At 35.1% G+C, this 17,975-nt stretch overlaps 1 protein-coding gene across 7 annotated transcripts in view; it reads right to left on the bottom strand.

Moving 5' to 3' along the window:
* QKI (QKI, KH domain containing RNA binding) overlaps positions 1-17,975 on the bottom strand; it is a 156,710-nt gene that overhangs the window by 40,003 nt on the left and 98,732 nt on the right. For 4 of the 7 annotated variants that reach the window (XM_080341360.1, XM_080341361.1, XM_080341359.1 and 1 more), the window contains exon 5: positions 13,959-14,098. In XM_080341360.1, the coding sequence (XP_080197486.1) occupies positions 13,959-14,098 (140 nt within the window). Of the gene's footprint in view, positions 1-13,958; positions 14,103-17,975 lie in introns of all 7 variants that reach the window. The other 3 variants (XM_080341364.1, XM_080341362.1, XM_080341365.1) reach the window with 1 other exon arrangement.

Here is a 17,975-nt window from a genome sequence, read left to right as displayed (position 1 = left end):
CTGCCAGCATATATTTGCCAGTGAAAGCAGCTGGAAGACACCCATGACAGTCCCCAGTTCCAGAATCTGGTTGTACAGCTTGTACTAATTTGCAACCTATAGACCTATATCACTTTGAGTGAGGTTCACCTATCAGAAGCAAAATTATCCTTTGTACAAAGAGGAAAGACAAACCAGCATCCCTTTACAAACACTGTCCAGGGTTTGCAACAGACAGGAAAATTTGGAAGGTTGACTGTTCCTTCATAAATCACATAAAATCTGGCATCTGAGGTCATCTAAGCACACGGGTGCCAAGAGACCAACATCTCAGAGTCAAAACAGCTGCTGGTATTACTGAAAGATTTTTATGTTGAATGGATGAATTCTGCTCCGAGAATGAAGCGGCATAACCTCTCAGCAGTCCACCATTGCTCTGTGAATTCTGCCTGGTAAATAGAAAATGGATGTTATTTTTGTAAATTTCATCCTGAAATTTAGTGGAGATATAATGTTTAAACCAGGATCAACCACATCCTTTACAAAAAGTCATCTTCTACAAGCTCATCGTTCAGATAAGGAAAAAATGTGATGCTTTATCTTTGCTCTTAGAGACAGTGCTTCTCTTGGACAGGTATCTCTGGTCAGTCTTTGGATCCACAGATGCTAGAATCCAGATAAGAATACTTTCACAGATGAAAAATGTAGTTGCTAAAGCTGTGACTCTTTTCAAGATCCATAGATACATTAATCATTATTTGCTCGCACATGAAGCAGCAGAGATCCTGTTGGCACCAAAAAAGAGAGACTCTTGAAACCAGGAACGAGTCTTGAAATTACAGCCGGAACAAAGATTTCTCTGTTCCACATTTGAGAGTGGCAGAACAGTACAACAGACTGTCAGTCCTACTAGGGAGAGTAAGGGGTATCTCAAGAGTAAGAAAAATCAACTGGTTTACCTAAAGAAGGAAGAGCAAATAACATAGCAGAAGCTTTTGTGCAAGTCAATTGCTGAGTATGAATAGAATATAGAAGCAACGGAAGGCACTCTTTTTACATCTTCTCATTGTTGTGGGTGTGAGGTCTGAATGTTAACTGCAAAGGCCTAAGCAACTGACTGGTCTGTATACCATTTAATGAATTCTTCTGCCAGAACATCTTTTGGAGGAGGGTGCAGGACTCAGGAAGGATTCAGAAATACCAGTGGCTACTGTTTTTCAAAAGCAACATATCTGAGGCGAGGCACCAGAACGTAATGTATAACAAAGATTCTGGAAGGTGGTGGAGAGTCTATAGAAGACCTAGGAGACCGCTAGGCAAGAGTGGATAGATTTATGTACCAAAGCACTGTACTTGAGCAAAGTGCTCATTACTGAGGTGAAAGAAAATTTCATTCACATCAGATCCTTCAGGATTATGAGTGCTCTCCCAGCAGGATGAGACCCTGGTTTTAAGATATTTTTCTCCTCCCTCATGCAAATGTGTAGAACCAAACTCTACAAAAAAGGACAGGGAAGCCATGCTCTAGTTAGCATTCCCAAAATGCTGTGATTTGTTCAGCAAGAAAAAAATGAGGGCCCTGCAATATAGCACGAAGTACTCCTTGTAAGAAAGGGAACTGAGACTTAAATTGTGATCAGAACTTTTTATTCTTCTGGATCAACAAACACAAATGTAGGAATAGTCTCCTGCATCAATATATCTTTTCCAAAAAACTCAATGGGAAAATCCTTTGAGTGCAACCACACTTTCTAGGTGGTGTCATTGTCTGTCCCTCTTAACTGTGGTTATGTGCCACACAGGGCAGATGTTGCTCTCTGCCAGAAACGCAATACATCAATGTTCTTTTGAGGAAAAGAAACTTTTATCACCAGAAACACAAAAATGCTCCTGACAAAGTTAAGGAAGTGTAGCCATATGTCTGAGGTCAAAGCCAGGGAAAGAACTGGTCTAATCAGACATCTAAAGGATGCCCCAATAGTATAGTGTGAAGGTAGGCAAAGAGGAGCACTGAAAGGATAGTTTGAAAAAAAAAAAAAAAATTCTCCTCCCCCAAAACCCACAGTAAATCATTATTTCTATGCTTTTACATTTATTATTTAACTTGTTTGGATTGGTAATACATGCTAATAATATTAATGTTTTAGAGGAATTTCTATAATTGCAACTCTCAAACGAAGACTTTTTTCCTGATTTTTTTTTTTTAAATTCACAAGTAATAGGCTGATGTTCTAAAGACCTTTAAAAGCCAAAATTTCATTTTCCTACATTTTACATAAGCTTCCCTTGAATTACAAGCTGTTCAGAGAAGTCACAAAGGAGTGATATTTACTGCTCTTATGCTAGTTAAGGCTCCCTGCTAATAAACTGTTTTAATTAAACAGGATTTTACTTTGACACATCTGTGAAATAAATTATTAAAGCAAAAAGCAAAGCTATTAAAAAATAAACTGATATCAGAACAGCAAAAGGAGTAACTGTTCCCCCCCCCCGACCTATTAGAGACATCTCCATAAAAGAGAGTTTAGTGAATCCATATGAGAAGTCATGCCTTAAACCACAGGTGTTTTTCATTACATGACATTAATAATATATCTATTTACCTTGGTTCCCCTCAACCTTAAACTTGGGCTGAAAGGGCATGTGTGATTCACATTTGAAGGGAGGTGATTGAACAGATTAAAATGCAGCAAAAATAAAACCAGCACCTATTGTGTCTCAACTACAGTATCATAAGAGTTGTCTTTGCAAAGATTTCTAAAGTCTCCAAATCAATGTGAGGCTTTTAGTAAAAATCAATTCCTAGTTTTCAAACTTCAACCATTGATCATTACTATTATCATCATTTTGACAGTCATGCCTCTTACTTTCAAGTTCCTAAAAGTAACTTAGACTAGGATTTTTAGAAGGTCCTATATGCTTCAGGATGTACAAAATACTACTAAATTTAATGGCATCTGGTTACTGGGCTCACTACGGCTCTTTTAAGAAAACCCCACTACAGTAAGTTGTGAAAGAAAGCATTATTTAATGATGATTAATATTCATATTTAATGTTGTGACTGCTACAAAGAGATTACTGGTAACAGTCGCAAAATACATAGAATGTAAAGCATGGCATAATAAGAATAAATTGCACTAGTCATCAGCTTTAGTGTCTTACATGCTTCACTTTATTTTCAAGCACTGCAATATGATTTACACAGGAACAAGAGATGACATTTTGTCAAAAGGTACTGTTCCAGTCCTAGACTCTGCAAAACTGCTCATCTTCCCCTTTACTTTCTATGGAAAACAATATAGAACATTTGATACCTCGTTTACTAAAGCCTCAAAGCAACAGCTATGTAGCTCAGTATATAAATTTATAACGTTCCTCCTCAAAAATATTTCAGTAATACGTAGAATTTACATGAAGTCTTATGCAACAAAACCATTTCCAAGTTAATTCTAAGCTGAAATCAATGAAACTTTTTCTTGTTAGCACAACTTTCTGTATGAACATCAAGAACCCTTCAGTGTTTCCCTCACAATCTCTAGTCTTATAGGATAACATAACCTTTGCTCACACTTCTGTTTTCAGGACCATGTGCAAAACTATGGATTGCTACAAAAGAATTAGCGTTCCAGTAATGACCTTTCATGTAATTTTTAAGTAAACATTTACCCCCTCCAAGTATTTTACAAATCAGTAAGGAGCTATCACCACACTTTATAGATGAGGAAGCTGACATTTATTTTAAAGAGTATCTTTGCTAGCATAGAGGAAACAAGTGTTTCTATGACCAGAGGAATTTTAAAAGCTCATTTTTTTATGTGTCTCTTTCCTGAATCTGATTGACCTTTAGATCTTCAAAAGGAAGATATTTCCCTGAAGCTTTTCTCACTGCTGAGTAACAAAGCGTCTTTTGGCAGAGTTCGGCACCATCCACTAAGACAGGAGCTCATACTGCAAGGATCCCTAAAGGAGCCCCTCTCTACAGTCCAACCACCTTCTTCAGAAATCTATCTGTAATTTCAGGAATGACTACTGAAAGGCAAATACAGGCTTTGCTTTTGCAGGCTTAAGAAAAAAACAGTATTCTCAACACTACAGCAATAGTCTATCTGTTCCAAACAACAAGAAAGAGCATTAATGGTAAGAAGAGTTAATCTGATTTTTCAGTATGTACTACAATGGGTCAAAAATGTGGGAGAACTTCAGACATTCCTATCAGCTCTCTTCGTGTTTGTAATTTATCTTCCAAAGCAAAACAAGCAGTCAAACTCTCTCAAATAGCTTTCCTGCACAATATGACATGAAGATTTCATTATTCAACACAGCTCTATTGATAGCACTGATTCTAAATTCCCACAAAGTGAGTACACACTCATTTTAAAACTTTGAAACTTTCCTTTAAGTTTCCTAGCAGCTATAGGTCTACTCATTAAAAACAAAAAGCTCCGATTAGCAGATATGGAAAAAATAAGGCCACTGGCTGCCTAACACAGGTTTAGCAAAGAACTAGAATGGTCAAATTGCATTAACTTCCATCACTACAGAATTCAAGTGCCCATGAGTACATCTGACAAATCTCTATTCCTTCTAGTTTCACCTTTCCAGATGCATCATTTGGTTACGTTACTACTATCAGTGTACTTACTATGGTTCCCAAGAAAGCTAGGGTAGTCAAAGTTTAAATTTTGTTTTCAAACTAGGACAACACAAGCTAGAGAGCAAAGAAGCAACTTCTAAGATGAGAGCATAGTGGTGCATGCAATTACACCACTGCAAATTAGTTTTCATCAAAATTACTACAAATGATCTTAAGACAGCCAACTCCAAATAGTGGTTTTGGGGGGTTGATTTTTTTAGTCTCATGAAAAAGTATTTGCAACATACAATGTAGGAGACTGTAGAAAATGATCTATCAAAGGCTGGATTTATTTATTTATAAACAAAGCAACAGAAATTTTTTGTACCTACAGCTGCGTGTGGTCAAAAAGAAATCCATTTATAAAAGACTGCAATATCAAAGGACTGGGTAAGTGTTACAGATCTCTAACTATTTCCTAAGATTTGCTGGTGTTCAGATGTCCTTCTATCCAACAATTCCAAGTGATTTGGAATTTAAAACACACTTCACTTTCCAAAATAAGTTGAATCTGATGAACTTAACTTACTACGTACACAGATGTTGTGGAAATATTAAAAATCAGCTAATAATGGTAATAGTGAAGATGTAGAACGCAATTCTGTTTTCATTCAATTATCCCTACTGATTAAATACGTTTGAAAGTAAGGCAGAGCTTTTAATATACATAAGATGTAAGGAAAAAAATACTAAAACCCATACCATTTGCAACAACACACTCAAAAATACACTACTTGATGGGAGTCTTAAATGTTTCTCATTAATAACTGAGTTCCAAGCAATGCAACTTTCCAGTAATATCTCAACTAATCTTCCATTTTCCAGGACAGTTTATCAGTCTTCTGTTTAATTTAAAGGATGTTACAAATGGTCCAGTCCAAAATGATGTAAGCTGTTTAAAATAGTTGGCTCCCACCTCTTTTATCATGCTTACTTATGTTTTTTACAGGATCCAGAATATTCAACAACTTCGAAAGAAAAAGAAATCTTATTATTAGTCGTCCACTGGAAGCTTAAGCATTTCTGTACTTTTTTAAAAAGAAATGCTTCAGTTTTCTACTGAATAGTAGGTGGAAAACTTTTGGGTACTTTTCCAGAGCTTAGAATTTTCTGTGATGTCGAAATAGCATAATGTGGAGCAACTTGATGACTAACTTGTTAGTAAGCACTAAACTACAGATGTCTCTATGACAAGGTTTATTTTTCTATAATTAGAAATCCAGATTTCAAAACTAACACTGTCAATAATCCTCTAAATAGCTGGAAAAGGGAAATGTTTACTGGTTACTTTACTATCACTTCACACAAAAGTTTTTGCATTTGCCAGGATCCCTCCAGAAACAACTGCCAAGGCAACTTGAATATAAAGTGATCTGACCTCCCTAATATAGTCTGGTTAATATTTAGTATAAAAATGTGTTAGAAGTGCAGGACAAAAAATTTCTACTCTTTATGATGTCTCCCCAGCAATCACAATTCTACAATTAGCATTTCTTCCACTTAGATGGTAGGCAGTCGTTTAAAAAAAAATAAAATTAAAACAAACCAACCAATCAAAACCTAACTGTAACCAGAAATCAAGGATAAGGAAAATAATGCATTGGTAATTTGTTGCAGTTTTCTTATCAACTTTATCAAGACGGACAGACGAGAATCAGAGCTTCGTCATCTAATTCTTGCATAAGGGAAGAAATACTTTAACAAGACTTCATCTAAAGATGCCAACTTACGTGTCCTGTTCCAGGGCTATAAATAGAAAAAGAACAAAGATATGGAACAAAACAAATACTACAGGAAGCACTGGAAAAATAGCAAAGGATAAAGGAAGCGAGTTGAAAAAAAATGGGATGAAGAATGAAAAACAAAACAGTTACAGATACCACAAAATGAATTACTAAAAGAGGTCATCATTTTTTCTTTCTCAACTATGTCTACCAAAAAAACCAAACAGGTTAAGCACATTTCTGGAAAACAGACAAAACCCACGTAGAACCTAATTAGAGCACCTAATCAATGCATAATCCTGCTCTGGAAGGGCATGTGTCTACTGACTTTCAGGCAATAGAGCTGCTTTGTTTCTCTTTGTGAGACTATTTTGTAGGTTTCTCAAGGTCTTCTTCAGGAACTATAGTCTACCATTTCTCAAGTTACACATTTGCAACACTTGAAATAAATGAATACATAAGGAAGGTGGCATATAACTCCAATAAATATTTTGGAGAAGAAGGAACAGGGGAAAAATAGTCGGGTATTCAGCAGTAACTTTAGGTAGAGGCACAACTAACTGATTTCCCTGGGTTCTTAGAAATAACTGCTGGAGGAGCTGCTTTCTCCCATTAGTATAAGAAAAGCCCAGGGGAGAACACAATCAGTATCAACTGCTACCTGAGTTATAAGCTAATAAAACAAGACATATCTACATAATTATATCTGATTTTGACCACACGTCCTAACTTGTAAAACAATCAACTGAAATACGTGATGGTAGATATAATAAATTCGTATTTACCCTTTAATTATTTGCCAATTTTTTAAAAGGTAAACTTGAAAACCGATTTATAATCATGATATAAAAAAGCACATTTTATAACCCCTTTCAAAATGTTTCCCATGAACAATATTCTGATGAATAATATTAGTTTTCTCCTTAGTGTTACGAAGATAATTTCAAGAGAGTTGAGGAATTTAACAGAGTTTACACAACATTTAATTCAATTAAGTTGCAAATCACCTAGATATCTTGTAGTAAATATGATCTCAACAAATCATTTCCATCAACACGTTATTTTGGTGGTAAGGAACCACTGGTATTCAGAGTTTCCACCATGGTACACAATGATGAAGAGACCTGCTTTACATTTGCACCTCACTTGAAATAATTTTATTAACAGTCAACAGTAGCGTAAGCTCAAAAATTTAACACAGCACTAACATATCAAGTACAATATGTAAAAGTCTCCTACACGAACTGGTATAAGAGATTCTTGTGCTTTAAAACTCTGACTTGCATTACAGGAAAAACTTTCAGCAGAGTAAGACAATTAAAATACATACCAGAATTTACTTAAGGACTGCTCAAAATAACTAATTCTTTATTTGACTTGTGAATAAGCTACTAAAATCACCAGTACTAGACATACCGGATAGCAGAAAACAGAAGAGGAGAACTTACATACTAGTACAATCATACATACCAGTATGCTTTCCTCTTTCGTTTTCCACTGTCATTCTGCTACACCAAGTTTCTGATTATTTTGTTCTCATGCTATCTGCAGGTAAACATAAACTTGTGTAGAACTGCAAATGAATAAGTGTGGTCTGCTGCAATCCCCTAGCTGTGTGTTCTCATTCCCTTACTTCTGTCAGCGCTAAAGCAAAACTGACTCCCATAGAAGTCAGCTAATCCAAGGTTAAGCTCTCCACCAAATGGGTTTGCTATACGGTCAGCTGAAGGCCAGGACTTTCTGATGCAAAAGAAGCAGCAGGAACAGCAAATCATGAAGGAATGGCAGGACTGCAGCAGCCCCTGGTTCATACTGTCATGGAAACATTAACTCCGCTTCACACCACTAAAAATAACACACTATCACCTCTCCTTCACATCAGAAAGTTTACCACATGCTGTCACTCCCAAGAAGTTTGACTGCTTCATTACCCTACCGACAGAGCTTCCCTTTTAATCATTTACATGACATGCACCGATAGACACTTGCATCTGAACTGACAAAACAGATCTAAATGCAGGAATTTCCGATGAAGCATTTAAGGACAGCAGTGTCCTTTTTCTGCTACAATATCACTTATTCATTTCATAACTTTAATTGAACAAGCAGCAAACAATGGATTGCACAGCATGACCAACATTTTGACAGGGAGACTACACAAGGCAAGACTATATTCTCACTCCTGAAAGCAAAAATGTAAAACCAGTACACCATGCAGAAATGAATTAGGAAGAGCTATTCAGAGAAGTCAAACTTGCATGTAGAATTTATTGTGGGTTTTTTAAATGGTTAAAACAAATGAAATCTTCTGTTAACATCTTTCAAATTTCAAGCTTTGCTAGTCTTAGCTACTGGGCAACAAATTATGTACAGCATTATACAAGACCCCCTTTTTTTTAACTAAAGCTAAAGCACAATAAAAAAATTCTTAAAATGATTTCTACTCTTTCGTTTTATTTCTATGGAACTAACAGCACACAGAAGTTCTAAAGGTAAAAATTAATAGAATCATAGAATCATTTTGAGTGGAAAAGGCCTTTAAGATCCCTGAGTCCAACTGTTCACCAACATCCTTCATCATATTTTAAGAAATTGAAAATAAACCACAATGGCAATTTAGAACTAATAAGGAAGGTATTAGAAACTTACTTTAATTAACAAAGAAACCCCAACTCATCACACTTGATGAAGGTAGTCATAAAAGCTTTTAACTTAACCAATTAGAAAATAAAACATTCTGCCAATACTATTGCCCCTTCATTATATTATCTCCTGTTATATAAAGAAAATGTGCTGTATACAGGAGTGACTAAAAATAGAAGTACCACCAAAATAACATCTCTAGTAACAAGTAGTAAACACAAGGAGGACAGTTACCGAGTACTTATATACCAAGCATCACTAGAAAGAATGTTTCAATTCATAAAAATCATGCAGTATACAGCATATTATACCAGGTTAAACACTAGAATTTCATTTTCTGATGCTGTTTTGATCAGGAGTACAACAAGCATTTGGAAGAAGAAATTTGTGGGTAAAATCTCTGTACATTAGCTGGACTATCACGGAAAAGACTCACTAGTTTAGCCAAGCAAGCGATTCACTGTAACCATAAAATGCTTGTACTTGGTTCTTCTAACACCTCTTCACAATTTAAAGCAACAGATACTGAAGGAGGGGTTGTACACCATCTTTGTTTAACCATTGAGTCATGCACATTTGTTCTAGATGTCTGCATTACCTCTTCATACAAAGCTTTGCTGATATTCTTGTTGGTATACTATATTTCACAACACTGAACATAAAGAAAAGTATCATGCTCCATGGCGCTTATAGCAAAGAGTTTGTTATTTCATTCTTTTATTCAACCATTTTCTTCTTCATATCAGAAAGGTAGTGAATATTATCTTCAAGGTGAAAATCAGATCCCGCTTACCTAGATTTCTTTCCACTATTTACTTTATCCTTAATTCCTCTGCCTTCTCCTATACAGAGCATAATAATCTTCTCTTTCATAAGCACTGTATGTCATCTGTTTTCATCTTTTGACCAAAAAAACAAACAAAAAAACCCCACAAACTTTAGATTTTTCCCAGTCCTATCTTTTGTCTGAAGGTAGACAGCATCAGCACAGGTTCTCCCCATTTTCTCCATGATCTAGAATTCATTTGCAACTTGGTGAGGCTGTTTTTATTGCATTACAATCAAAGCGAAATACAAGATCTTGCAGTGTTAAGTTATATATTTTCCTCTGGAAACAGCCAGTATTTCTTATCCTACTGCCCTAGTTAACACATCTTCTAAGCATTTTGTTCTCTGCTCCTGCACTTACTTTTCTAATAGTGCCTTGCCAGCCCCTCAGGCCAAAGTAAATTCATCCCATAGTAAAACCTTAACTCCAGAAGATTCAATCAATCACTTTCAGCAACTGCTTCAGTCCCTTGGGGGCAATTTTCAGGTATTTCCACAGTTGTTCTCAGTCTGATTTTTAATGCTCTATTATTTGTTAAGCATAGCTATTGTCTCTCTGTTGTTTATGAAAAAGTTTAGAGGTGAGAACGTATGCTTTACTCTTTTATTTCACAATTTCACAAATTCAGACTTGTTCAGCCTTCCAAACAACTTGCTGGAAACAGGCTACAGCAGCTATGATACAGTTAAAGGGCAGTAACATCAGTTAATCCAACACTCTTCAGGCCAGTTTGATATTTCTGCTTTAACATTTGAGGCTTTGTAGCTCTGCAAAGTTTGTTTTGTTTTACCTTAACCTGAAGACTGGCAAAATTAATTTCCAACTTCAGCTCTACCATACAAAAAGAATTATCCAAACTTTCCTCTATTACTGAATGGCTTATTCTATTTCGGTAATTTGGACTCTCTATGAACTATTATAAAATTGGTTGCTTGTTGACTCCTATCTACTTTAAGTCATAATTCATGTTATTCCATATTAAGAAATAATTATCACTTCTATAGCGTGGTTTTATTTGTGTTTGAATTATCTTAAGAAAAATCCTTGCCATTGACATTAATCTACTCTGAGGATTTTGACATTATTAAATCAATATTGCTACAGTATTTATTTTAATTAAGCTCAATGATTTTTCTTTATACTTTCCCCCATAATGTACAGCTAAATTTAAAGATATTCAAGACTGAAAAGTCTAAAATCACTATTGCAAGTAAGAACCCAATGTACCAACAAAATTAAACCATCTTCTACTGGAACATTATTTCCTACCCATTGCAACCTTAAAATCCCATTACTGTAGTGGCAAGTAATACAAACAGTTTGACAGGGAGCAACAGTGACTAATGCTATGCTGCAGTCATCTTCAGACAAGATGGTACAAGGGTAGTACAGCAGCAGCACATGATCTCACAGGTCCAGATAATGACCAGTATCTCGCTGAACTACAGGAACAGAAACAGTTCTACAGAACTTTAAGTACAGCCAAAACAAAAGTTTCATACCAAAGAAATGTAAATTAAATACATAATAAGAGATTAAGAAATGTAAATTAAGTACAAAACAATAATAATTTAAAAAAAAAAGTTGTGGCCTTTCTCCTTAAGGAATAAAAACAGATTGTTCAGCTGGTGTGCCTCAAGTTGCCCTTTTTATTTCTAAAGATAAACTGCCTATACCAACACATTGGTAAAAATCCAAGAGCAAGTAGAATGGCAAATTAATAATTCACATCCACAAGGAAAAAAAAAAAATAAATCACTAGTGATCTAGATTCATAGATGAGAAGAAACACACTTTACTACTGAAATACTCTCTGTTCACCCACATAACTTCAATTGGAAATCCATTTTAGAAATGTGCCTGTTTATGCACTGTTACTATAAAATGTAATTAGGCTTCTTAACATATTGAGTATAAAAATAACGGATTATTCCAAGAAATTAGTAACTCATTCCCATTTCTAACATTAGCTTGCTTTTCTGAAGTGTATCTCAGAAAACCACCAAAGCGTTGCCACTATTTGGCAAGAATGTAACTAAATCGTCTCTTCTATATAAGATATTAAGAGATTAAAACAGAAATACATTAATATCTTCTTCACAATTTTAATTCTCTGAGATTTATTTGGAAAATAGTAATAGCTGCAGGTACTCTACCATGTGAAAGGGAATTTCCAGTTTTCCACTCATGTTTGGAATCTTCCAATACCCACAATTTCCCCCATCTTATTATAACTAGCTAGTATTTCTGTTTTTCCTCATGCTTACCCTGATTAATCAAAGGTTTATGTCTTCCTTTAAAGAAGTTTTCAATTCTTGTCTTTTAACTCTAAACCAGAATTTTTCAACTCTTAATATGCCTGAAACCATAATTTGATTAAACAGCTATTTTTGATACTAATTGAATAGATGCAACATGCAGTGCAAAAACCAGGTTCACCAGTGTCCTAATTCATTAGTGTGTACTACACATGCCTGTTTCAACGAGGCATAATTTTCAGAAATGAGCACCAACGGCCTCTAACTCTTGAGCATGTAATGAGCACCACTAAATCTCTTATGCCTACCCAAAATATATAGATATGTTTATGAAATGAACTGACAAAGTGGTTTTCAACTGATGCTACATTTGGAGCTCCCCTAGCTGGTTAAGTTACTAAATGAGACTGAATATTTTCACGACAAAGAGGTGGATGATGCTATCACAATTAAAAACTACAAACATATTCATTTTTTTTTGAGGCTAAAAACATATCTACCCACCAGCTCCAGAAGCCGAGCGTAACACAAACATACACAGAGCACAATGTTAATACTTCAGACATACTGGAGGTCATCTTGGACACAGGCCTTCAGTCACATTATTCAGCAATAAGGAGGTAGAAGAACAAACAGATGTTTGACTAAATTAATTCTGTATCACACAGAAGTTTGCTGCATAGTACTTGGAGAATGAACATAAGAGTTTCAAGTTTTGCCCATCTAAAAAACCTTTTTCTTATTACCAATTCTAAACCTGACTATAATCTCAATGCTAATGTGTTCAAGATCTCTTTAGTAAATTAATAAATTCTGAAGATCTACTTTCTGTAGTTGTCTTCTGCTTTCAGAGACTGAAAATGTGAAATGTGAAAAGGTCTAAATGACATTTTTTTCATACTTTCTGCTTAATTTTCTACCATATTTTGTTAATTCAAAAATTGAGTCTCTCTTCTGATCTTTGGTAACTTTAAAAATGCGTTCTGAATAAATGTGCTTATACAGCATGTGTCACCACAAGTTTCCTCACAGCTATTAGCCATTAGTATTCACTAAGCACCCAAAATCACTAGGTCATTTTAATACCACCTACTACTTTCTTTCACAAGATAATCTCAATTTTTCCTCCACTGAAAAAGATATAATTGATTTTTATGATTTTATAATGGCACAGAAGCGGCAGTAAAAATCAGCACAAATTGCAAGTTAATGGCATGGGATGCACTAAACAGCCACGCTGAGTCACTTTGCTTTGAGTGACAATGCAGAGGAGATATAAGAGAAGGGCTCTCCCAGGGTAATTCTGGTCCCTGCAAAAGGCTCTAAGTCATCTGGCTGGGCAAAAGCTGTTTCCATGACAAAGAAGCGAGAAAGACACCCCATTTTCCAGTTTCACTATGTTTATTCTTCCCCAGTATACTGATAGCAAAGGTTTTTGATACTATGTTCCTGAGGGGTTTCATTCTTTTTGGAAGGTGTATATCATGATGATCTAAGAAAGACGATGTCATCTTTTCTTAAAGTATTAGAACCATTTCAAAGGGAAACATGAAAGGATGTCATATTTTCCCAGCCTTAAAGTGAAACATTTCTATACTGAAAAAGTGTTTGTAACACTTCAGCATTGCCTTATAAAGGGGATAAGAATTTCCTCCATCTATACCAAAACAGGCAAAAAAAAAAATCTCTCTCAAAAACATTTTATTCTGTTTTGAGCAGTAATTTGATCCAAGATGAAACATTTTAAAGATCACTAGAGTATTACAAAACAATATTTAAATTTCATTTTAGGATGCTCCTCTGCCAACTTACTCTTACTGCTGCAGTATTAATTGTATTTCAGAAATAACTTGTGGAAATGGAAATCCAAGATTTGCATACAAATACTTACTGCAGGGATCAGTAACTTTTTTACTTCTTCAACAGCCCTCTTCAGTTTTATTTCTGCTCTGTTCTGAGCATCCTCCACAGTGATAAGTACATGTAAATCTTCATTCAGGTGTTCCCAGTTGGGCTTGCCTCGGTTCTGTTCTTCCTAAAACAATTAAAACATGGAAGCTATGAAGCACTGTAACAGTCCATATAAAACAATCACATAAACAGTAAGCAAACTCAATTCTGTGAATAGTACAAACTGCATTTTCAGCAAGATGGCAGAAGTCTTCTTCATACTATTAAGACAGTTTTATGAGATTACTTAAGAAGAACTTGGGCTTTCAAATAACTTTCTGAGGATTTTGTTTGTATTTTGGAACCTCATTATTTATTTTTTTTAAAGACTACAAAACACATGTGATTTGAGTACAAAGGAACAACAGCAAGAAGTACAGTATTGCTTTGAACATTCTTTGAAGCCTTTCAAGAGTTAAACAGATAAAACATGCTGGTGGTTAAGCAATCTAATATTCTGAAGAAAAGTAAAACAGACACCATACACAGAAACTCCAGCTGAATCACTCCAAAGGACAACAAATCTTTAATGTAAACATTTTTAAACAGAGATGACTAAATATATGCAACACATTTATGTTTCCAGTCTTTCACAAAATAAGATAATGAACACAACACAGAAGATATTTTCCAATCCTGTTTTTATTAAACAGTGAATAAAGCTAGCTAAGTTTCCCAGAAATGTAATTTAAATTTGACAATATTTAAAATGCAATGAATGAGTAAAAAAAGGGGAGTGAGATCAAAACTTCAGTAAATGAGGAAGTTTTAGTATAACTTTGGAATCTAAATAAAGGCCCACATAAACAAAAACCACTTAGTTAAAATTTAAAATCCTGGGCCTAATAGAAGAGCCTCTCACTTTGTAAGAGACATTTGTGACTTAACCACAGTTCACATTTTAAAAATTCAGGGCAAGCAGAGTTAATTGCAAATGTGTCTTCTCCCCCAGATTTCATTTAAATTCTTCCAGAAAATCAGACATACAGAGTAAGTGTTTGAAGATGTAATACTAACAAATATTTGCAGTATTTTGTATATGTATACACCTGAGGGAGCACTGTTCCTTAGAATGTTCTGTCTTTAAATCTGAAATGTTTTGTGGAATAGACAAGGATAAAAATCGGGAAAAAATAGAATAATGAGAGATCAATGGAAAATTTATGGAAAAGAATCAGTACTTAGAAAGAAATTTCTTTTCAGTATTCTTCATGTAATGTGCACTACCCCATACTATCAGCTACAGTGATCCTTTTTAAAAAAAATGTGGGTTTCAGCTAACTTTCTGAACAATGGTGGCTGTGAAAATCTCAGTGACTTTCAGAAGCTGAAAAAGAGAAAAATAACTCTCATTTATGAAACAGAACCTGATGCAAAGTGCAGCTGAGTTATAACATGTTCTCTCCTGTAATTTAATCTTTGAAAGAACTATCTACCACAAGCTATTTGCAGCTTATTTCACTCTATCATGATCAAAACTCCACCATTACTATTTAAACAATTCAATTCATTTTTTTTTCTTTAATCCAAAGCAGGAGTGAGTTGTTTTCATTTAAGATCGTGACAATATTAATATGAGGTAGTAAAGTTACAGGTATGATGAATGAGAGAAAGTTCCTAAGCCAACAGAGGGCAGAGCAAGAATGATGACACCACCTGTTTTTACACACATGAGATGTGTGATAACCTGCCCAACTGTAGTACCACAGGGAAAATGTTGGTGCTATACTTCAAATTATTCTGTTGTAGCATGAGGACTTTTTTTTTTTGAAGCTGCACATAGGACAATAATCAGATGATACTATACATTTTTTTTTTTCCACACTGCCTACTTTACTTTTAAATGGAACACCTGTGCAAGGTCAATAATCACAAATTTTAAGGTCAGACCTCACAGCACAATCATACAAATTCTTATCAGTAAGATAACTAAACTAGTATATGACTACTTCTACAGTCATGAAGTACATATACGAAGTTCTGCTATTGTGGAGTATACTATTTCTGAAGTCAAATGGTAAGACTGAAAGAAAAGTTAAGAAGAATAAAGTCCACACAATATGTTTTGAAAACGAAAAGAGAATAAGAGTTTGGAATGGGCTTCATGTTTCTTCTGTTCTACCCCAACACACTGGGGCTTTGAATTCCTCCACTGCTTCCATTCTCTCTCGCGAGGTTGCTTTCTTACTGTGAAACAGCTTTCCAAGTCTTCTGGTTTATTGAAAATGCTAGCTGAATGTTATACCAATATGTATATTTGATTGATTGTTTTTACCAAAAGTAGGAAATTCAGATCTACACTAGTTCATTCAAACAGAAAGTCAGATACAAAATGTATGACAGGGCTAGGCTTGTGGGGGGAGAAAGAACATGCAACCTCTTGCAGTTAAGAGCTGCAGTGTTTTATGCTACCTCATTCTCCTTTTAAACTCCGAAGGGATGGTTTGGAAAACCAGATTTTTTTCCCCCCAAGTAAAATCTTTACTTAAATTAATCTAATACTCTGAGCAACAACTCTTGAAAACATCTTTTCCCAATCCTGTTTTAGTATAGAAAAGTCTGAATGGGTAAATCAATCATTCAAGTTAGAAAGTATCTTAAGACTCATTAAATATGGTTCAAAACTTGAAGGGTTGCTTAAGGTTTTCTTTTGAAATTGTTTGGGGAGAAAAAGATGAGCAGGAGAGAATGACTACAACTTGCCCTACTGCATACCTCTGCAGAAGGAAACTACAAACTGTAGCTACCTTCAAGTGAACTGCAGCTACAACGAATCAGGTTACTCCGCAGAACCAAAGAATGACTGAGGTGGAAAGAACCTTGGACATCATCCAGTCCAACCTCCTCCTACTCAGGACAGTGTCTACTCAAGCATGTTGCTGAGGGCCAGGTTTTAAATATCTACAAGAATGGAGACTCCAGCAACTCTCCAGGCAACCTGTTCAGTGTTCAACTCGTGTTCAGTCACAATTAAAGCAAGTTTTTTCTTATGTTTAGATGTGATTCATTTCAGTGTGCCTATTGCCTCCTGTCCTTCAGTATCAACTGTTGAGCAATCCAGACTAGTGGCCAGGTCTACCTATAGAAAAATGCCCCGAAGAGGAACAGAAACTGCCATCAAAGTTATTTTGGGCAAAAACCACTTGTTACTACAGCAGAAAGGGTATGCACATAGAATAAAGAACCAGCCTGAATAAAAGACTTGGGAAAAAGAAATTCAATTGCATATACTCAAAATTATAGTACATACACAAGAAGTAATTTACAGCATGAAGTTTTCCTGCATTCCAGATATTGTTTATGGGAGAATTATACAAGAAAAATGGATGCAGTGAAGATGCAGGGAACTACAGAGTAAAATGATTTATGTCACAACCTTGGAGAACAACAATATTAGAAAAGCTTAATTACAATCAAACTATCTTGTCTGCTAAATTAAAGAACATTAAGAGCAACATAGCTGGCAGATGAAATTTCACCGTGCTCCTTGTTCAGTAGAAATTTCAGTATACTTAAATATAGTCTAATTTTGTAAACAGATTTTGCTTTCATTCTGTTGCCTGTGTGTATACGCTCATCCTCAGGATACCTATACATAATAATGGACTTCAAGAAAGTACTCAATATTTATCTTGCTAATAAAGTCAATGGATCAGGTAGATTAAAAAAAAATCTTGGTAAAATTCCTTGAAATTTAGTTGGACAAAAATAAAATTAACATAATTGCAGAATTTTTATTCCTCCTAATTATTTTCTACTTTCTTTGGGAGGGTTCTAGGGGTGAGCCAAAAAGCAGAGGATACAATTAACTTGAATCTATATAGCCAAGCTTTAATATCAGAAAAGCTCTTCCATGAGCAGAAACACTGAAGTCCAGCTCCCTGTTTATTTGTATCCTTTGTTTTCCATACAACTCATCCTACCACAGTAATTCGAAGTTGTGGTCTTGTCCCTCTTG

Source organism: Nesoenas mayeri, assembly GCF_963082525.1.
Source record: "Nesoenas mayeri genome assembly, chromosome: 3".
Lineage (NCBI taxonomy): Eukaryota > Metazoa > Chordata > Aves > Columbiformes > Columbidae > Nesoenas > Nesoenas mayeri.
Note: the sequence above shows the minus strand (reverse complement) of the source record. Positions and strands in the feature narration are given on the sequence as shown.